The sequence below is a fragment of the Prionailurus bengalensis genome, chromosome E2 (assembly GCF_016509475.1).
Source record: "Prionailurus bengalensis isolate Pbe53 chromosome E2, Fcat_Pben_1.1_paternal_pri, whole genome shotgun sequence".
Classification (NCBI taxonomy): Eukaryota; Metazoa; Chordata; class Mammalia; order Carnivora; family Felidae; genus Prionailurus; species Prionailurus bengalensis.
The window spans coordinates 34563500-34585592 of record NC_057352.1 but is presented as its reverse complement, the minus strand read 5'-3'; the positions used below and the strand labels follow the sequence as shown (position 1 = coordinate 34585592).

The window sequence follows — 22093 nt, the reverse complement described above, 5'->3', positions numbered from 1 at the left end:
CTAATGTGCCAAGTTCTGTGCCACTTTAACAGAGGGATTACTGTTTGTGTGGAATGTGTGCCCTGCCCCCCCCCCACCCCCCCACCTTAAGTAGAAATGATTGCACCATCTTGCCAGGCTTGTTGGGAGAAAGAGGTTTTCGTGTTTCCTTTCCCAGATCAGTGAGCCCATCAGGTCCCAGCTGAGGAAGGAGAGGACACAGGAACATCTGAAACTCCTTTATTACCCTGAGTATTACAAATAGAACACAGTCACAGTATAAAAAAACAGAGCAGGAATTAGGTGCAGGCAATGACACAAAGTATGCACTGGGGACACATTCCTTTCAGAGTCTGCAGCTAGTTACTTGGAAAAAGCCAGTTATGATTGTAAAAATTTTCTCTTTAATAACAGTAATTCCACTAAAATTATACAAAGTACATTCAATACTTAAGGGTAGGGAGGAAGCCAGTTTGGCCCGGAAGCATCATCAGTCGACTCCAACAAAGGAAGCCCAGCTGGGCTGGGGGAAGTTGGGGGTGGAGGTCCGGTTGTAAAAAAAAAAAAAAAAAAAAATGGATCGGTTAAAAAAGCCACCCACAAGGAAGCAGGGTGAGCGTGCACGTTCCTGGAGAGGGCGGGAGGCCCAGCCGGCATGCTGGGGCTGGGCACGGGCTGGCGCTCAGGCAGGCTCCGAGTTGGTGGGGGGCAGGTTTTTATGCTTGAAATACTGCACAACTTGTTGGGGTAGTTCCGCCAGCACAGCTTTGGCCAATGTCTCTTTTGCCGCCTGCGGGGGGGGAGGGGGGGGTGGTAAGGTGGAGAGGAGAGACAGGGTTACTGGAGGAAAGTCGTGAGGGGCACCAGGCCCAGACAGCTGCTGGAGGGAGAGGGTGTCCCTGGAGGACAAGAGCGGTCTGGAGGGCCAGAGTGGTCTATAACGCGTATCCCTTGTCCCGGCCCAGGCCTGAAACCCCATTGCTAGCAGCACTTTCCTTTATATGAAGTCTCATTCTTACCTTGAGCCCTTGAGATGCCTGGGAGTAACGTTTTAGGATGAATTTGTGTGTGGGAAGCTTCTGGGGAAAGAGATGGTGGAGGCGAGCTGCATAGCCTACTCCCCTGGCAGATACTTCCTGAGCACCTCCTTGGCCACCATAAACGGGCTGGGACTGTCTGGCTCACCGCTGAATGCCCAGCTGCAGGCCAGGCATAGGGAGTCAGTCAGTGTCCTCAGCCTGAATGGGGAGCCAAGGCCCAGCATCGAGCCTCAGGAAGCTAATGCTTCAGAGGAAGGAGCTGGGCCATCTCAGGCAAACCCAGAGGACACTGGGCAGAGTTGTGAGCACCACTGAGTATAAAATATGCAATCGGTTCATGCTGGGACTAGTTTGTAGGATCTGAGCCACAGAACCCCGAGAGGCCTTATGGCCAAGGGAACCTAGGCCCAGAGACAGGGACTTGCCCAAGGCCACACAGTGAGCTTCTGGTCAAATAAGAGTTGGGCCCCAGGCTGGCAGTACAGGGGTGGCATCTGAGAGACTGCTCCCTCTGGGATCCTGGTGGGCCCAATTGCCAGAGCAGCAACCTTGTGGGCAGACCTGGGGGCACCTGCAAATAGGCTCAGAGCCACCTCCAGGAACAAGGCGGGGCTACCAGTCCCCCTGTGGAGGCCATCCTAAGATGGGCCTCGTTTCCTGTCTGTGAAGGATGCTGGCTGAGGTAAGGTTACCAGGAAAGCCTCTCTCACCTCTGGGCCTTTGCTCTCACACCACCACCTCCCCCCCACACACACCCCTGCCTGGCTTTGACCCACAGGGATAACTCCCAACTTCTGGTTCAGGACCCAGGTTAGAGGGCAGGGCTTCCATGAAACCCTGCCCTGGAGCCCCAGTCTAGATCAGGCAATACCCCGTGTGTTCCTCGAGCTCAGGGAAGCAAGTGCTCATGTGGTCGCGGGGCCTCCTTTCGGGGCAGGCCCTCGGGCGGGGCGCAGTCAATGGAGCAGAGGGTGGAGGAGACTTTCCCCAGACTTTCATCCTAACTGGTTGCTGGGGTCCCGTAAGTGCCCCCTCCCCAGCCCAGGCCCACACTCACGTTGCGGAACTCTCGGAAGGGCACAAACTGCACGATATCGCGGGCGGCCTCCTCCCCCGTGTGGGAGCGCAGTGTGCGGCTGTCCCCGTCTAGGAACTCCATGGCAGCGAAGTCGGCATTGCCCACGCCCACGATGATGATGGACATGGGCAGCTTGGAAGCCTGCACCACGGCATGGCGCGTCTCCTCCATGTCACTGATGACACCATCCGTGATGATGAGAAGGATGAAGTATTGCTGCGGGAAGGAGACAGCAGGTACGCTGAGGCCTCTGCCCCCCGCTCCCCAGCCTCCCCCAAACCTTCGGACCCCTGGGAGGAAGGCAGCGCTCCATCGTCAACAGCTGCGTTCTTGGCAGTCAGGACCACGGCTGAGAAGGGAGACCCATGCTGGCCGACGGACTCGGGGACCAGCCTCCCTGGCTCTGTTCCACCTGCGCAGAAACCCCCGCAGCCCGCTTGTGCCCGATCCGCACGGCTGGCGCACTGGTCATGCAGGCGGGCGCTTCTGGCCCTGTGGGACTCTGTTGGTAGTAAGTGACTTGGGGTCACACGGCAGACAGCATCAAGCCATGGTATTAATTCCGCGCAGGTCTTTAAATTCCACAAACTGTACCCAGGAGGGAGTCTTGTTTGATTCTAGTGTGCCTTTAACGCCTACCATTTGCAAACCTTCCTTACCAACAGAGAGGCGGGAAGCACAGCCCTTCGGCGGACCAGAGTTTCTAGCTAGACTTCACTATCAGGTCCGGTTTGTTGTGTTTATTTTTACTCTTACTCTCTACATATGGCAAGTTTAACTTTTCGCTTAGTTGGGCTACAAAGTTTCTTTATAAAACTACTTAAAAACACTAATTAGCATGGGTGATGTTGGCCATAGCGTGAACTGCAAAGGGCGGGGGTGGGTAGGCGAATGAGATTTAGGAAGGCTCACTGGCTGGTCTGGGCAGGGACCCAGCATTCTAAGCAGGCTGAGACCTCAGTTTCAACTTGGCCCTGACCTTAGCACCCTCTGGCCCCTTTTTGAGGAATGTGGTTTTCCTCCTCTGTAACATAAGCAGAAAAGCCCTATGTGGCCCTAATATTCGGAAGCTTTTGCCTCCTAGCCTGATCCTCCGGATTCTCAGGAGAGGAAGTAGGGGGCCCAGCCTTGTCCAGGTGATTGAGGGCAGACCCAAGCCAGATCTCAGATCAGCGCCTGGCCACCTTCTCACCCAGCAAAGCCATTTGCTCCCTGGGGAACATACAGAGGCCCCCTTGGATGCCCTGCTCTCCCCCTTGTACCTCACACAGTCGTAGCGGGAGCAAGTGAACCGTGTGGAGGTGTAGACACACCATCCTAACCCCCCTGCTTCCTGTGGCTGCCGTGCAGCACAGCCTGCACTGTGCCTTTAAGAGACCAAGCCCTTGGCTGGGGATACCTGTTGCTATGGAGATGGCAGCCTAGATCCCTGCAGTGGAGGGCAGCTGCTGCCCTTCCCCCTCCCCTCCCCTGCCCCCCTCCCTGGTTGGGGGCCTTATAACCCCATCTACACCCTTGTTCCCCCCCACAGCCCACCCCTTCCTTAAGGAAGCACCCCTTCCTTAAGTGGCCCTCTGGCCCCCCTTCCATCCTGCAGGATAGTCCAGAGCATTATTTCGCAGGCACCTAACCTGGTGGGAGGGAGGATGCCTGGCCTCTGTCAACAGGTTCACCACTGGGGGCAGGACTGGCCTCCCACCCTCCTTCCAACGACCCTCCTGGCTTTCCCCTCTCAATCGGCCGCACCTCTACGCTAGGAGATTGGAGCCTGTGGCCCCCAGGCCTCCTCCCTCGGGCCTTAGAGCCTTCTTCCCAGGGAAGTGGGCACAAATGGGGCCTGGGTTCCCGCAGGACTTCGAGTACCAACTGCCAGGGTGAAGAAGTCCCTGCTAAGACGGCAACAGTGCTGGCCCTCCTCACCCTGTGCTTCCCATTTTAGGGATGGGGAGAGGGGCTGAGAGCGGTTCAGTGACTTGCTAAAGGCCTCACAGCTGGGAACGAGCACAGTGTGGGTTCAGACACCAGCCTGGCTGACTCTACAGCTGGGGCTCTTTCCACAGTGTCCTCCTCTACCACCCGCATTTTGTGGCCGAGCCTCTCCAGTAGTGGGCCCTGGCAGGGAGGCGGTTTCTGCACCCCCTCACCCCACACCATGGGGTCAGACAGCCTTAGTGTCCAAGACAGCAGCCCAGGGAAGAGCCCAGAAGCATGGCACCGGACATTAGCCCTTGCTAATGCGCCAGCCCGCCATAATGCTCACGACCACGTGCTCGACCGCAGCTTCTGCCCAGCTGGGCAGGCCTTGGCAATGAACGTGCAGCTAACAAGTCCTGGGCTCCTCACCTATCCAGGGCAGAGTCAAGGTTGTCCAGGAGCCTCTTAAGCCACTACAACCCCAGGGGTCCACAGCCCCACCTCCAAGACAGAAGTGGGAGGGGGCTGTGGGAGAGGAGAATGAAGGGCAGAATCAGGAGGAGGGAGGAAGGGGGCTCTGCTGTCCCCGCAGAGAGCCCGGGTCTCCCCAACCCCAAGCTTTCCTACCTCCATGCCCTTCCTGGTGCCTCTCCTCCTGCCTGGCATACCCTTCCAGCCACAGCTCCAAGATCCATCTGAGCATCCACACCTCCGTCCCAAGCAGATAGAAGGCCCTTCCGGGCCCTGAGCTCTGCTTCCCCTGCCAGCATTACCCCTTGGGGAGGTCTCCTCTGGATGCTTCTCTCTCCCCCCACACTCTGAGGACTCCATGCTCCAGAAACAGCCAGTCAGTGTTCCAACCAAAATTAAAACCCCCACTACGACTCGGGGATGGAGTATCTTTTGCCTTTACCCAGAGGTTCTTCAGCCTTCTGGAACTGTAAACAGTCACTTCCCCTAATGCATTTAACATGTGATCTGATTTGTAAAAAAATCGACCATGACAGTTCTAGGCAGTCTGGGGAAGCTGCTCCCTGGCTTATTTCTGGAAGTTGGCTACAGAAGATTCTGGTGGTGGGGGGAAATTCCTAGGATGACTGTGTCCCAGCTCCCCCCGCCACTGGGACAGCAGATACCTAGGTAGCCAACCAGGAATGGGCAAGACCCAGGGTTTATGGGCAGAGGGAAGGATGAAGGTCCCACGGTAGGGACCCACCTGGCCCCAGCTGAACCTCTTAATACCCTTCAGTGGCTCCCCACAGCCCTCAAGAGAAAATCCAGATTCCTCACTGGCTTCCAAGGCCCTGTGGTAGCCTTGGTAGGGGTGGCCCCCATTCACCCCTCTTACGTCAACACTCCTTCCCTTCAGTTATGTCCAAACACGGCACCTCCTGGCCTTTGCCTATGCTGTTCCCTCTGTCTGGGGCACTCCACTCATGGCTAACCCTTAAGCATCCTCCAAGCCTGGACATCACTTTTCCAAGAAGCCTTCCCTGAGCCCCCTTGGGTTAGGCGCACCTTTATGATCCTGTACCTCTGTCACCATGGGTTTGCTCACCTTGCACCCGCAGCTGGTTTCCAGACCAGGCTCCCCACTAGACTGCAAGCTCTGGAAGGGCAGAGGCCGTGCATCACAGTCTCCCCAGTGCCACACAAAAAACACGATCCAGGAAGGCAGGCTGTGTGTGTGTGAATGGGAGAGGACAGGCCTGCACAGAGAGCTGCCTCCCACCACCTGCTCTCGAGTTCCTATACGTGGGTGTGCATACATCTAGGGACAGGGAAGGTGAAGCCACACCACGTATTGCCCCTAAAGCGGCTGTGCAAACGTGTCAGTTAATCCGCAAATTATTTCCGTTTGCCTTAGGTCTAATTGTGCTCAGTGCCATCAAGAGGTGACCCCAGAAGATTCAGCCGCCCACATTTCTTGAGTGCTTACTGTGTGCCAGGCACTGTGCTGAGCAATTTACATGCCAAACTGGTTGAATTCTCACAGTGTTTCCATGAGGCAGCCACTGTTGCATCACCTCCATGGTACGGGTGAGGAAACAGGTTCAGAGAGCTTCGGCAACCTGCCTTGGGTCACACGGCCAGGCAAGTGGAGCAGCTGGGGTCTGAACGAGGTCGCCGGGCCTCTGGAGCCGGAGGCTGAACCATCAGGCGGCACCACCTTTGGAGCACAGTGAGATGTGGGACAGCAAGGCCAGAGGTGGAGAAGCCTGTCTATGTGGACGTCAGGGTGGGAGGGGCTGAGAGAGGCCCTCTGTCCCACTCCTGCTTAGAGGTGGCCCAAGTCACCCCGGGGTGCGGGGTAGTGCTTCCATGAGGGGTGAGGGTGCCAAGAGGAGGCTGCCTCCCCAGGGTGGGAGGCCAGGGACGTGACAAAAGTGCCTGGGGTGTTGAGAAGATCAGGGGCTGGACAGAGAAAAGACCAAGTTTCCCCTCTGGGGAGCCGTCAGCAGTTATTCCCCAGGACACAAAGGCCCCCTTCCTGGCCTTGCCCAGGGCCCAAGCCCCTGGCACACCCGGGACCTAGCAGACACAGGCACCTTTCCCCCCAGGACCACACGTCCCGCCCCGTCCTACCCTGGCTGCAGGGTGAGCCTGGCAAGAGCACTGGCTTCGCTCCTGCTACCATCCACGTTTCTTCCTTTTAAACAAGAGTGCGGACCCGTTTTTCCATCCCTTTGAAAGCTGGCTCAGGTGGACAACAGACTGGGGGGGACAACGGCCTGGTTCACAGACGGCAGGCCTCCAGACGGTGCAAGCCCAAGGGCTGCCTCTCGTCTGCCCTCCAACCCATTCCAGCCCTGCACCCCAGGAATGCAAAAGTAGTCCCTCCCAGGCCTTTCCCTGGTTGCTGTCTCACTCAGGTTGCCCCAGATCCTCAGGGCACCCAGGGGGGCTTTATTTCTCCCACCTCCTAACGGAGAGAGGCTCAGAGCAGTAAGCGACTGGCCTCAGGGCCTCAGCCGCCAGCGGCCGGGCAGGACTGGCGCTAGAGCAGACCATGCCCCCTGAGGAAGATGCCAGGACCACCTTCCTTCTCCCCTGGCCCGCATGCCAACCTCTGTCATGTTGTCCTGGCCTCTGGCGTCCTGTCTGCCTGGCCTTTCTCCTCCTGGGTGCAGGCATCGCGTGATGTTGCTAATCCGAACGCCACCTCCTCAAAGTAGGTCCTGTTAGTACCCCCATCGTACAAACAAGGAAACTGAGGCTAAGAGAGGTTACGTGATTTGCCCAAGTCACAATGAGGAAGGAGTGTGAGCAGGATTCTTCAAACCCTGGCAGCCCGATCCCAGAGCCCCCTGTGGCCTTCTGAACAACTAGACCGTGTCCTGCCGTCCTGCCCTCTCCGGGCCAGCCCTGGTGTCCTCTTTCTCGCTCTCATAACCTCCACCTCCTCCGTCTTTACCACCACTCCCGAAGCCAACCTCCACCTCCCTAGTGACCAGGTAGGGCCTCACCCTCCCTTTCCCTTTAGGAGAGGCCCTGCTGGGTTCCCTCCTCCTGCCTCTCGAGTCCTGCATAGTGCCCAGTCCAAGGCAGGGCCTAGGACAAATTCATCCAACCCCCCCGCCATGATGCTTGAGCACCTGCCACAGGCCGGCAGGAGGTGACGGCGGACACAACAGCAGCAGCCCGGGGCCGTGGGGCTGTGAGTCATGGGGAGAGACGCACAACGGACGAGGAAATGGAGACGAGCTAAACAGATGCTGCTGCCATCCTCGGAGTCCAAACGAGAATAAACAGAGAAGGTGGGAGAGCAAACTCAGAGGGGTGGTCAAGGCCCGCCACAGTGGGGGCATCTGAGGGGACACTGAGGAATGGGTGGAACCGCCCGGGCAGAGTGTCACCGGGGCAAAGGCTCTGTGAGGGGAACAAGCTTGTGTGTGTGAGCAACAGGAATGAGGTTGGTGATAGAATCATAAAGGGAGGAAAGTGTGGGGGAAGGGTGGGAGAGGAGGTCTCTGTGGAAGGGAGGGGCCTGGAGGGGCCAGATCTGACATTTGCTGTTAAAAGGATTCCAGGCCGGAGAACGGATTGTAGGGGCCAGAGGGGTGAGGGTGTGGCTGTGGTGTCAGATGACGGAAGACGGTGGCCTTGGCCATGGGAAGGAGAAGTCGAGAGAGAATCTAGGCATGGGTGCAGCTACTCTTTCTTTCCAAGGGGGAAGCCCAGAGAAGAGCAGAGGCTCATGAAGGTCCCGCGGGGGGGCGGGGGGGTGGCCAGGCAGGAGTCAGACGGAAGTCTCCTGGGTGGCAGCCCAGGCTCCACCCCAGGGCTAGAAGCTGGGTTTCCAGCCGTGGCTTGAGCCTGACCGGTGGGCCTGGGGACAGGGCCTGGGAAGTACTACACAAGACACTGCCCTTGGGGCCGGGGGGAGAAGACTTCCCAACAGTCAAGTCAGCACAAATCCCGGTGGGGGAGGGAAGAGTGGACAAGGTGACCCTTGGTGACCCCAACACGGGCATTCGGCCTGAGGCTAGGGAGCAGGGAGAGGACCAGGGATGCAGATGCCCACGATGGCCATCTGCCATGTACTCCAGATGCCACTGGCAGTGTCCGGCCAGGCCCTCGCCTCACCGCTGGGCCAGACAGTGGCCCAGAGGGTAGCTTTAGGGCCCACAAGGACCACCATCCCTTGGTGTCCATGTATCCCAGGAATACCAAATACCCCCTGTCCTGGGGAGGCACCTCCCAATGATCACAACCTTATTCACCACTAAGAATAAACAGAATCACTGTGTCTTTTTCAAGTCTGTGCCCCAGAAAGCCAGCACCAATCGAGTTGAGCTTGGTCCAACCCCCTTGCCAGACCTGCAGGTAAACTGAGGCACAGAAGGCAGAATATCCAGCTCCCCAGCCCTGTGGGGCAGGTGGAGCTGGAAAGACAGGCCCCGGTCTGGCCCTCCCTCATGTCAGGGAGGGAGGGCCCAGCCAGTGCCCGCCCTCTCCCACACGTCCACACCGGTGGCTGCCTACTCACCGTGGCTGTCTGCTGCTGTGTGGCCTGGGCTGCAAACCGAGCCACGTGGTTGACGATGGGTGAGAAGTTGGTGGGGCCGTAGAAGCGGATGTGGGGCAGGCAGGCCGAGTATGCCTGGGCGATGCCATCGACACCTGCCTCGAGGAGAAGACTGTATCAGCAAGGTTGCCCCCCGGCCCTTCACCTACCCTCATCCCATTTGCAGACCCTACCTCTATTTCACGCTCACCCTAAATGCCCCTATGGTGGCCAGTGTAGGTCCCATGAGACTGGAAGCTCCCAGAGGGCAGGGCCAAGTATAAAGCAAAGAGTCCTGAATATGGAGTCAGGCGGACCTAAGTTCAAATCCTGCCTTGGCCCCTTCTTAGCTGAGGCAAGTTGTTTAATCTTTCTGAGCTCATGTCCTTGTCTGTCAATGGGACTGATAATCTTCACTCTTGGGCAGTTGACAAGAGGGGACCCAGCAGGCTCTTCCCAGAGAAGGAACTTGGCAGCCCAAGTCTTGAGGTCCATTCTGGACATGCTATGGCTTTGGCTGAGGGTTGCCGTGGGGAACTGAGATGCTTGCACAGCCCCTAAGAATATCCCACTGCCCGGTGGTCCTGTCCAGGAGGCCTTTGTCTGGGGAGGAGGTTGACCAACCCAATTTTGGACAAAGTCTCTAGAGACCTGCTCTAAACGAGGCAGAGCGCAGGAACAGCAGAGGGCTACATTTTTAGCCAACAGATAGATGCCCATGGCTTCTGAGTCACAGCATCGTTTGCAAGTTGGTGACTTGACACCTTTCCCTTCCAAGTACAAACTGGGCCTAGCTTTGGGAACCCCCAGGGAAGCCAGGTGCTATACCCAAGCCAGATCCTAGGCTGGAAGGTCTCGTGATGGCAGGGACCACCCTCTTCCATATCCACCTGGGGCCCCCTTCTTCCTCCAATAGTTTCTCAAATGATTCTGGAGGCTCAGAAATTCTCTTAGGTCAAGGGGGCAGGGGTGAACACAGGTACCACACTCACTGCCTGCCCCTTTCTCTCCCCCTCCCCTCTGGCAACCCTCAGTCCTTGGGTGCCAAGGCTCTTGGTGGAAGGCAGGGGGAGCAGGGTGGGGTTAGGGCTGGGTCCTCCCAGCAAGGGCAGGTGGGAGGCGAGAGGCAGGTATATAATTTGCCGCCCTCACCTCGTCCTGTTCTACACAGGGCTTCCTGTCAACGCGTCCCTCAATTCTCACCTGACCACCCAGTGAGGTGAGCTAAGCAGGTATCATACTCCCTGGGGCAGGTGAGGAGGCAGAGGCCCAGAGAGGTGCAGTGATCTCTCCAAGGTCACACAGCCAGGAAAGGGCAGCAGCTGGCCTTGAATCCAGGACCACCTGACTCCAACCTCCAGCTCTTCCCCATCTGTCATTATGAGCAAGCATGAGGGGGAGGGGAAGGGAGAAAAAGACAAAACCTATACTCTGCCCCTCCCTCTGCCCAGCGCAGACGCAGGTGGGCTTAGCACTCACCCGAGCAGAAGGGGTTGGTAGGGTTGAAGTTGATGGCAAACTCATGGGAGACCTGAAGTGCAGAGAAAATGTTGAGCCGGCAGCCTCCTGGCTCCAAGCCCCACCCACTGCTGGGCCAAGTCTCCCTCTGTGGGTACCTGGCTCTTCAAGCCCCATCCCCACCCCAGGTCAAGGCTATTGACACCCCCCTACATCTGCTTCCACCTTCCGGTGCTGGGGCTGAGCCACACAGAGAGGTCTGACTACCTTCACTTTGTAATGGGCACCACATCACCCCCATCTCTGTTTGCCGGGGGGGGGGGGGGGGGGGGCGGTCAGGCTCCTGCCTGTGTCTCCTCGCCCCACCAAGATAGTTCCTGAGTGGGACAGAGAGGCTTCTGAAGGCATCCAGGTGGGCTCCAGGAGCCTTTGAACTGAGCCTCTGTCACACGCCATCACTGACGGTCCACTTTGTAGGGCCCTGAGGGCTTTCCCCCAACTTAACAGCACGAGTGCTAACAAAGGAGCCTGTGTTATGCCAGGGAGCCAAACGGGATTAGTGGACAGCCTGCTCAGAGCTGGACTGGGGATGAGGAAGCATAATGGGACCAGAGGAACGGGGGGGGGGGGGGGGGGGACAGGGACAGCTATCACAGTTCCCCTGGGGCCCAGTCCCATTTCTCTGCCTCCAGACCCAGCCCCCAGCCCTGTGGGTTATTCTGCACACTCCCGATCCAGGAACACAGAGGAACAATAACTAGACCCCATTCGGGGCTGCGGGGGCTGCAGAACCCGGGCCTCTGATGGGGCCCTCCCCACTCTCTGTCCTGCTGCCCTCTCACAAAATCCCCACACGGCCCCCTTCCCTACCGCATGCCACAACCCACGTTCAGAGTTTTGCAGGCATCCCCTCACTCCTGGCAATGACCCAATGGGGAAAGGCCTGCAATTACCCCATTTTCAGAAGATGAAACAGACACGGAATGTTCTAGAAAGTTCCCAGGCTCTCACATTTACCGAAGGACAAGGTTGGGACTAGAACCAAGGTTAGGCTGCCTCCTGAACCCACTAACCTCAGAAGGCGTTCCTCTCGGTAGGCGTGCGGACAAGGACTCCATCTTGTTTGTGTCTGCACAATGACCTCCCTCGGGGCTACGTGTTCTAGGCCCCAAGGAGGTTAATGTACGCCCACATGGGAATGCAGGAGGGCTTCTTCTGATCTTTATAAAGTGGTGCACGAAGGCCCTACGTTAGCTAACCAGTAGAGAAGGCGCGCACACAGAGGGCCCCACTTTAGATAACTACCCTGTGACCTCACCACCATGCCCCTTGCTCTGTAAAAGCTGCGGCTGAAGGTTCTGCTGGCCCATCAGTAAGTTGTCCTGAATTAAGTTGTGGAAACGGTAGGGAGTGGCTTGCTTCGTTTTTCCCCTCTTAAAGTGACTTCTCAGTCCGGAGGATACTTTACCGACCCTCCTCTGCCTTTTAACACTCTTCCACCAGTTTTAAATTAGGAAGATGAAGAGGTCTAGGGGAATATCTGCCAGGTGAGAGCTTTAGTCTGGGCACAAACACTCCCAGACGACTCATTAGCTCCAAGATAATTAGCTCTATACAACGCGCATGTTAGAAGGCCCCCACCAAGTCCAATGTACCCGTTTCACAAGTAAACAGAGGCCCAGAAAGGGGAAGCCAGGTGCCAAGGCCACACAGCAGAACAGGCCTAAGAACTGAGCCTCTCATGCGTCGAGTGGGAGTTGGAGTCCTGGCCTTGTGAGCCCTCCTGGGCCAAGAGGGGGTGAGACTCAGCACGAGGAGTTCACCCCAGGTGGGCCCTATGGGTGACTGGGTGGCCTGAGAAGACACTTCCCTGTTCTGGGCAACAGCTTTTCTGTTCTTTGCTCCCTCAGCCCTAAAGGCTGGCACAGAGCCAGTCCCCTAATGACCATCTTGGGTCCTCTCCCTACCCTGGGGCCCTCTTCATCCTGACCCCAATCTGGGCTCCAGCTGTGGGGGCTGGAGGTCCTCATTGCCATGGCAACTTCATGAGCCTCTACAGAGATTAAGAGGGGGGCTTGTACCGAGGGGTTGAGAGAGGAAAATGGTTGCCAAGGAAACAGGCCTCCGTGGGCCAATGACTTCCTACAAAATCAGATTTTAGGAGATTTTAGAGACCAAGGGGGAAAGCCCCCTCCTGATAGGAATGGAGTAATATTCTGCTTTCTCGGCCACCCAGACTCTTGATTCTTCACTGCTTCCCCCCTTTCTTTGCAGGAGGGCTTGGTGGTCCAAATGGATGGGGCTGTGGAGGTCACTCATCCAGCCCAGAGGTCCCTCAGGTCACCTAGACCAGCAGCTCCATTTTATAGGTCAAAAGACTGAGGTTCAGAATGGGTCAGGGCATGCCCAGGTGACACGAATGAGCCACAGCAGAGCTGGGACCAGATCTGGGAGACAAGCGCTCAGCAGCCCAGCCCCCTCCTATGCTTGCTGCCCTGGTTTGCCTAAGAAATGCCTGTAAACAGGACAAGTTTCCTGGAAGCCATAAGCCAGATTAGGGGCCCCTAGGGGCCTGTTGGCCACAGGTCTTTGTCCTGGGACTCCCTGCTGCCTTGTGACAATCAGTGGTTCTGTTCACCAAGCCTGGCCCGAAGTCAGTGAGTTACTTAAGACGCTGCTCCCTGTGGCCCTGGCGGGGGCAGGGCATGGGGGAGGGAGCTGAAGGGACCCCAGAGGGACTGTCCTCTCTGAGCCTCAGTTACCCCATCCTTACAGTGGGGAGAGTCATGGACTGTGCACTTCCCCACCGCAGATCTTTGCGTGTCCTCCTTCCCGCCTCATCCCTCTCTTCATCTGACCGACTCTGGCTCATTTTGAACGTCCAAGCCTTCATGTCATCTCCTCAGGAAAATGCTTCCTGAGTCCCTCCGCCACCATCCAGGGTAGGGGTCTGCTTGGGGCGCAGCTGGCCCAGCCCCAGGGAGGATCGAAGGTCCCAAGTGCACGTTCCTTCAAGCTTCTCACCCTCAGAGAACCAACACTTCTGTCTGCTCAGGCTGCTAGGCCGCCGATTCACTGTCAACAAACAAGTTCTGCACTCCTCATGTGTGCCAGGAGCTGGGACACAGAAAGGAGGAAAGCAGGGGCCCTCCCGGACCATGAAACCCTGGAGGGAGGCAATAAACAGGCCAACCCACACATACAGAGGCGACCATAAAGTCCTGTGAGGACACTGCCTCTCACCGGAGGAGAGGAGGGCCCCGCATGAGCTTCCTCAGGGAAGACCTCCCAGAGGGAAAGATCTCTTGGCCTCTAAGAGTGGGAAAGAGGTGAACAGGAGCAACAGGCCAGGGGAAGGCCAGGCGCAATGGCCCTGAGGTGGGGAGCAATGAAAGAAGGTTCAAGAGGCTGGAGCAAGGCCAGCTAGAATGAGAGGGAGGGAAGGGGCTGGGAGGGCCAGGCCTGGCATGTGCCCTTGCCCATCCTGGCTCCCACATCCCTCCTGGCGCCGCCGGGCCCTCCAGTCTGGCCAAGCCTGAGCCTCTCCAGATCTGCCCTGTGACATTTCCAAGGAGGCTTTTGAGCGAGAAAACGTCTCATTCAGTCAGAGTTCTTTCAAAGCTGGCTGGTGTCCTAGCAACGGGCTCTTGCTGGGCCTGGCCGCACCAGCCTGCCCTGCCCCCAGTGGCATCACTGTCTGCCCAGAGGCCCAGCTTTGGTTCTGCAGGATCCTGTCCCCTGCACCCCCACACCGAACGGTGGCCAGGAGGTCACAGAGCCGCTCCCTAAAATCCTAGGTGAAGATGGTCCTCCCTAGAGAGGGTGGGAGGGCAATGCTCACTGGAAGCAGCGTGGGTCACAGCAGGGCAACAAGAGGGGGCACTAGCTGAGACGCACGTGCAGGTTAGGAGCCCTCTGTGCCCGCAACAGCCCCAGGCTTCTCACTTGTGGAGAGGCAGCAGATCCTGAGAACAAATGGAAGCCTCCATTTGCCCAGCTGGAATCCAGGCTCCCTGTTGGGAACACGGCCTTGGGCAAATCACCTGAGCCTCTGTTCTTTCACCTGGAGAATGGACAGCACTCCTTCTCTTCATCCCTCCATCTGGCCCACTCTCACCCTAGCCAGTCCCCACCCAGCAGCCAGAGCGGGCCTTCAAAATGCCAACTGCTCTCTCTCTCTCTCTCTCTCTCAAAATAAATAAAAAACGTTTTAAAAAAATCTTTAAAAAAGGGTACCTGGGTGTCTAACTCTTGATTCTGGCTCAGGTCGTGATCTCACCGTTCGTGGGATGGAGCCCCACACTGGGTGCTGTGCTGACAGCACACGGCCTGTTTGGGATTCTCTCTCTCTCTCTCTCTCTCTCTCTGCCCCTCCCCCACTCGCTCGAGCCTGCATGCAAGCTTTCTCTCTCTCAAAATAAATAAAAGATATTTTAAAAAGTCTTCAAAATGCCAACTGGATTGTAACACTCTACATGGACCCTCCAGTGGCTGCCCATTGCTGTTTAATTAGCATTTGAGGCCCTGAGTGGCCGGCCCCCCACCCTGCTAGCCATGTCTCTCTCCACCCTCCACAGAGAGGCCATCATGGCCACCTTCTTCCAGTTCCTCCAACTCGCTCTGTCCCTCCTGCCTCCCAGACTTTGCAAAGCTGGTTCTCTCTGCTCTGAACACTCTCTCTGCCCCATCACCAACCCCAATCACTCTGCAAACTCCTTCTTGACTTAGACCATGCCTCTCCAGGAAGCCTTCCCTGCTACCCCCAGGCCAGGCTGGGGCCCTCCTCTAGGCTCCTCCCGGGCCCATGCTGCCCCATCTCAGCACTGATGACCTTCCAGTCCTGGGGGCTTCCAGAAGTATATAGGATACCCCGTTCAATTTGAATTCCAGATAAACAATGCATAACGTTTCAGGATAAGTATGGCCCAGGCAATATTTAGGACATACTTATACTTTAAAAATGTGTTTATCTAAAACTCAAACTTACTGGGCATCCTGGATTTTTGTTTGCCAGATCTGGCCTCCTACTTGTCTTCTTAACCTGACCTGAATACCAGGGGTCAGAGACCATAACTGTCCTGCTCATTATAGCCTCCAGCGCCTACGTGAGGTTCAGGCTGAGGAAAGAGTGTGAGTTTGGGATAAATGCAGAGAACACAGGGCAGCTGGGTGGGCCTCCAGCAACTTCCAGATTCCAGAAAGGCCAGACACACAAACCCCATCTCGACCAAAAGGAAACAGTCCAGCTCCACTCACCTTCCAGTCTGGGGGTAACTGGGCCCCGAAGCCCAGAGCCGGAAACATCTTGTCACTAATCAGAGACAGGAGAAGAAAACTACTGTAAGACATCAGGTCAGAGGCCTCACTGCCCCCACCCACCCCTCCCAGCCCTCGCCCAGGGCTGGGCCCACTCTGCCTTGCACACCTCCAAGGACAGAAGGAAAAAGCTCACCACCTCTAGAACGAGCTCTGTGTGAATGATCTACTGAGCTCACACCCACCTCTAAGTACCCGGTGAATGTGAGGCTTGACCCTATCCACACCTGTGGCAGACATGGCTAATCAATCACAGCACTTCTAACCGGTGGGCCAGGATGCAGCTTTTAGGTCCTTCTCAAACTGGGACCTCAGGCATCCGCTAAACCACAGTCGTTACAGAAATATACTGCCTGTCTCTCAACCTCCCATTTCTGTCTGAGAAAAATTCTCCTAAATGAGAACCCTGGCTTAGTGTCAAGGCCCTTCATCATCCAGCCCCAGGACCTATTCTCATCTCCTTCCAGCTGCCCTCCCTCATACCCCACTGGCCCAGCCCTGGCCACTGGCCACTAGCTGTGTCCCAAACACACAGGGCACCTCACGCTCCAATTTCAATCATGTTATATCTCCTTTTGCCCCCAGCCTGTTCCCTGTGGCAAACTCCTACTCATCCACTAAGGCCCAATTCAAATGGCCCCTTCTCTCTGTGGGTTTCCCTGAGGCCTGAGAATGCCTCTCTTTGGTGCTCCCATAGGTCCTGCCTCGCATGTAAACCGCTCTCTCGGAACTCCAGTGATTCGTTCCCTGTCTTCCTCCCTGCGTGGGAACTCCCTGAGGGCAGGGATCATGTCTCACCTGTTCATTCACTCAACTTACATATTGAGGAATCCCCTGGCTGTTGTGTGAAGGACAAACCGCCAGGTACTAGGACAGAAGCAGGGAGACCAGTGAGGAGCCTACTGAAGTGGTCTGAACGGGAAGGGATGCTGGCTTGAACAGGCTGGTAGCAGTAGGGGTGGGAGAAGGGGCTAGATTCAACTAGGTTTGGAAAGGATTTGCTGAAAGAACACTGGGGGAGATAAGGGAAGGAAAAAGTGAAGGGTTCTGGGTGAGTGGTAGTGCCTCTCACGGAGATGGGGAAGAGGGTGAGAGGGGTAGGGGCTGGGGCAAATGCCCAGAGCTTACTGGGTCCTTCTTTGCTAAGCCCGAATGCCCATGAGGAGGCTCAGTGAAGGGACTGAGTGGGCAGCTGGATACAAGGGACTCCAGAGCAGCAACAGCAGGCTCCTCTGCCCAACCATGCAGATGGGGACTTTCAACTCCCTTGCCCTGTGGGCTATACCTCTCTTAATGTGGCCAGGGATCACAGCCCCGCCCCACCCCCCTCCAACCCCGGACCTGGGAATCAGACACTGGTAGTAAGGCTGTCTCTCTCAAGGAGGCCAAGTGCACACAGGATTCCTGAGCCTGCTGTTGTTCCTGCCAAATCTCCGGCACCTGCACCTTCCTTCCCTGTTCCCCATGTTTTGGCTTCCTAGTCATTCTGCCCTCTGGCCTGGACGTCCTAACAAGCACCACCTGTGGCAATGATGCCATAACCTTCAAGTGACTTCTGATCCTCCAAGGCCACACCCCCTACACAGCGTTCCTTCACTGACTTTCCACTGCCCCCCCTCCTTAACCCAAAGATCTCCAGGAAGCATGGCCACGGGAAGAGGGCCCACACGTGCTGGCTGCTCCTTCCAAGTTCCCAGCAGGAGTGAGACTATTAGGCCATTAGGTGCCAGGCCCAGGAATCAGAATGTCTGGGTGCCAGTCCCCCTGCTCTGTGTGACTTCGGATACATTCTCTACCCCCCTTCTCAAGCCTACATTTCCCCAGCTCTAAAAGGGAAAGTTGCAACAATAGCAAACACGTTTCATTTTCCATCTTGATTCCTTTTCTTACTGGCTACTTGCGGTACCATATGGAGAAGGATTCCAGCGTGGATCTGGGCTCCCTGGGCTCCGTAGGTAAGAGGTCAGCAATTGACTAGCGAAGTCTGCCGCAGGTGTGGGAAGGGGCAATAAGGCACGTCATGTGTTGGCCATTCCTAGGTTTGATGATCTTTGGGTCCCTTCCAGTTTGATAAGCTGAGCTTCCTGGTTGGATGAAGCTGGAGCTGACCTTCATGGTCCCTCCCCAAGTTTACCTGTCATAGTCCTGAATGATCTGCCCAACAGCCCAGATGGCTGACAGATATTCGTTGGTGCCCATGGGGTTGATATAGTGCAAAGAGGAAGGGTCCAGGGGATTCCCATTGGAGGCTGTGAAGTCTATCCCAACCTGTAGCGTGGGGGTAAAAAAAAAAAAAGGCCACTCAGGGTGGTCACAGACCCTAGCTCCCTATCGCATCCCCAGGGAACAATGAGCCTGATGGGACATGGGAAGCCCACTCATCTCCCTGTGCCAACCCACCCTTCCGTAAGATGGTCTGACACCTGGAAACTGACTGTCACTCCTTTGGTTCCAGTGCCATTTGGTTCTAGTGCCATTTGGCTCCCTATTGCTCAAGCATAAAGTCTATTGCCCAGATGTGACACAAAGCCAACTCATAGTCCCAAATTCCTTTCTCCCCCTCACTGTCACTACCCACACACTCATCTGTTTCCATTTCCAGGCCTTTATTCATGAGGTTCCCTCTACCTAAAGAGCCAGGCCATCTTTTCTCCCTAATTCTCCTCCATCATTCAGGCCCAGTTTGGATCTGCTGCCCCGTGGAGGCCTTCCCAGACACCCTCTCCCCTCCCCAAGCCACCTCCACCAAGAGGCCCCGGGACCTAGGGCTGCCCGGTACGGCAGTGCCCATCTGCCCAGAGTCAGTGCTCACTGTAGGCAAGATACGTGCCCCTGAAGCCAGGTCCGGGACTAGGCACAGAGCACCAGGGAAGATGCTCCACAGGAGCTGGGGCTGATATCTGCTCTCTCAGCCTGCAGGGAACTCCAGCCCAGCCCCTGGAGGGCTAGCAGATGAGTGGGTAAGCCTGCCTGGCAAGGGGGGATTAGGAGAGGGATCCAGGGAGAAAGATGGCCACCTTAGAACTTGGTCATCGTGGGATGGGTTTGGCATAGAGAAGGCGCTCAGTATCCATTTGTTGAATGAACACACACACACACACACACACACACACACACACACACAGGAGGAACAGGAGAGCCCAGCCTATTGGAATGAGAGGGTAGTGGTGACCAGTGGGGTCAGAGATCAACAAGGCCAATCCCATGACCCCATATACTCATGCAGATGACCTCCCGCCCCATGGAATCTAGAGGTGGTGGTGGAGAACAGTGAGGCAAGGCGGGGAGGTGGGCAAGAGCATGGGATCCCAGCAGGACCCCTGGGCCCCAAGGTCCCCTTTGGGTGAGGAGCATAAGACCAGATGGACAGGACAAGTCTGTGGGGCCTACACTCCAGGCCACAGGCAGAGGCACAGTTCATTTACTAAATACCTACTGTGTGCCAGGCACTGAGTGATTTGCTGAGGTTCGTACAGAAACAAAACAAAATCCCTGCACTAAAGGTACTCACAGTCTGCAGAGTGGGACAAACAGGGACAAGAGAAAAAATACTTATATAATTTCAGAGTGGCAAGTGTCCTGAAAATCAAAATAGGAGAAGAGACAAGAAGGAAGCAGGAAGCATCAGGGGAGGCTTCCCTGAGGAGGTGACCTCTATGCCATGGCCTGAAGGGTGGTAGGGCAGCAGCCATGAGAAGGTTCCGGAGGAGCGTTTCAGAAAAAGGAAACAGCATATGCAAAGCCCTAGAACAGAAAGGAGCGTGGCATCTTGGAGGAACAGTGGGGTCCTGTGTGCATGGAACCGAATGAGCAAACAGGAGGGGCAGCAGAGGAGACAGGAGGGCCTTCTGACCATTGAAGAGCTTCTTTTCCTGCTGAAGAGGTGTAACCAGCAATCCTCGGAGGGCTGGGCAACCATGCCCTGATCTCTAGCTACACCCTGACTCAGGCCCAATCACCTATGCCCTCTCCTCTGGGCCAGACACACCCTTTGCCCTGGAGAAGTCATTCCCGAAGTTTACCCCATGTCCCTCCTGCTACAGTGGTGACCCAAGCCCTTAGGGAGGATCCTCACTGGGGTTGGGTGGGGTGGGGTTGGGGGGAGAGACTTACCGTGAACATGAGCTGGCAGCCTCCCAGGATGTAGTCCAGGAAAGAGTAGTCCCGGTTTATCTGGAAGGGATCAGGGGAGTCACTGGGCCCCTGCTCTGCACCTGAGGCCTGGCCCTCTACCTAGTCACAATACCCAAGAATGACCTTTGGAGAGCTGATTGCTCTGTGCCCTGAAACCTTAGTAGAGTCAAGGAGGCCAAGAGAAGACCCGGTCTCATTATAACCAAACTCCAGTCTCTATAACAACACTCAGAGCAACAGTTCCAGTGGGTGAGGGTGAGACACACACACACACATACACACACACACACACACGCACGCGCGCGCGCGCGAGCACACGATGATTCCAGGCAGGGCCCAAGGGCCCAATGTCAGTTATACCTACCAATTACACGGCAGAGAAAATCTCAATTTGTTGCTGTTCAGTCCTTAAGCCCTCTTTAGCCCTGACCAAGCTCTGCTCCGAACGGAGAGAGACCAGGCCTCCAGCTCAAGGCCTTCTGCTATAAATTAATAAAGCTGCTAAAACACTGTGTTGGTTTTGATGGCCTTTGCTCCTTTTGGCAAAGGATGCTGGCCTTCTAATTTTGGTGGAGTCAGAGGGGGGTTCCTTTCAAAATAAATGTATTTAAGTAAAAAAAACAAAAACCAGCCAAAGAAACAAAAAATCGAAGAATGGGAGAAGAAGGGCTGATTACAAAAAGGAGTAAGTAAGGCAGGTGCCAAAAATCATGAAGGGGAATCTGAGGGACAGAAGCGTCAGGCACAAGGACCCAAAATCACGATGCTGTAACCTGATGGATCAGCTTTCACAGAGCACTTCTGCGTTGTGACCTCACTGAACAGTCGTGGAAACCCCAGCCTGTGACACCGTGGACTCCAGACCGGGACATAGAAGCCTGGGATCTGGGGTCAGCCAGCTGGCATGGAGAGGGTGCCAGGACTCACTCGGGACCTTCAGGCCCACCGACCAGGGCTCTCGCTGCCCCAGCCCAGGCTGTCTTCCTTAACATCCGGCCTCATTCCAGCAGACACCTGGCTACCAGACATCCAGGGACAGCCCTGACCACTGCTGGTGTGAACCTCACTCCCCTTCTGGGCCTCAGAGGATCCAGCTCTACCACGGGAGTCACAGTTGCCAGAGCCCTCGATGATGTTAGCAGACCCCCACCCGATGTCCCTCTGCCCCTGGGATGCCGAACACGCAGTGGGAAAGCCACCAGCATGGGAAGCAACCTCCCAGTGACCTTCCAACTAGCAGAGGCCCTGGAAGGTCATCTCATGCCCTCTCGGACCTCCTTATATCACAGGAATGTGAGCTGAGACCACCCTTCACATGCTTTACCTAGTTAACATCCCCATTCTACAGATGAGGAGACTGAGGCCCAGAGAGATTAAGCTCAGAAGATCGCAGAGCCAGGATGTGGCAGAACCAGGATTTGAATCCAGGCCTTTCTGGCTCCATCCCCAATGCTCTGTCTATACCTTCTGTGGTGATACCTCCCTGTGTGACCCCCAAACCAGGCCCCTGCCCCGTGCCCACCCCTGTTGGCTCACCTTGCAGGAACGCAAGATAATGATGCCCGAGTTCTTATAGTTCTTTTTCTTCCTTTGCTTCTTGGGGTTGATGCACTCGAACTCCAGCTGGGCAACATGGGAAGAGAAAGAAAAGCTCAGCTCAGCGCTTCCATGGCGACTGACCCTCCCCTGGGCCGCAGGATCCCCTCCACAGTGCCTCTTCCAGGAAGCCTTCCTGGATGCCCACTCCCAGAAAAGGTTCCTGACACTTCAGGCTCACACCAAGCTGTGCCTGCCCAAGGTAGGAGGATCTGCATTGCTCCCTACCCCAGATGACTCATCTATGTCATGTCCAGAACTATGTGTATGCCCAGAACCACCCCCCAGGGCCCAGCTTCTTGGGGGGAGTTAAATGGATAACTCTTGAGTGCTCCCCACATGCTGGGCACTTTACCTGTATCATCTCATTGAATTCCCACTCTCTTCCTCTGCCCCATTAGACAGATGGGGAAACTGAGGCTCAGAGGAACTGGATATTTTGCTTAAGAAGTCCTTCTTGATTTAAGGTCCTACAGCCAGAGAGGTGGGATCTGAGCCCTAGTCTGCCCAAGCCTGTGCCCCTCACCCGGCCCCCGCTGAGGTTTCAGGGTCACACACACACGGGCCCAT

At 56.2% G+C, this 22093-nt stretch overlaps 1 protein-coding gene across 2 annotated transcripts in view; it reads right to left on the bottom strand.

The window, feature by feature from the left end:
• Positions 1-203: 203 nt before the first annotated feature.
• The window catches only part of CPNE2 (copine 2), a 46960-nt gene continuing 25070 nt past the window's right edge, over positions 204-22093 (bottom strand). Inside the window, exons 9-16 of one of the 2 annotated variants that reach the window (XM_043599261.1) lie at positions 21464-21550; positions 19907-19966; positions 17928-18061; positions 15734-15788; positions 10499-10550; positions 9002-9135; positions 2077-2313; positions 204-769 (exon numbers count right to left, since the gene is read on the bottom strand). In XM_043599261.1, the coding sequence (XP_043455196.1) occupies positions 662-769; positions 2077-2313; positions 9002-9135; positions 10499-10550; positions 15734-15788; positions 17928-18061; positions 19907-19966; positions 21464-21550 (867 nt within the window). In that variant the 3' untranslated portion in view covers positions 204-661. Of the gene's footprint in view, positions 770-2076; positions 2314-5950; positions 6182-9001; positions 9136-10498; positions 10551-15733; positions 15789-17927; positions 18062-19906; positions 19967-21463; positions 21551-22093 lie in introns of those variants that run through there. The other variant, XR_006300134.1, reaches the window with a different exon arrangement.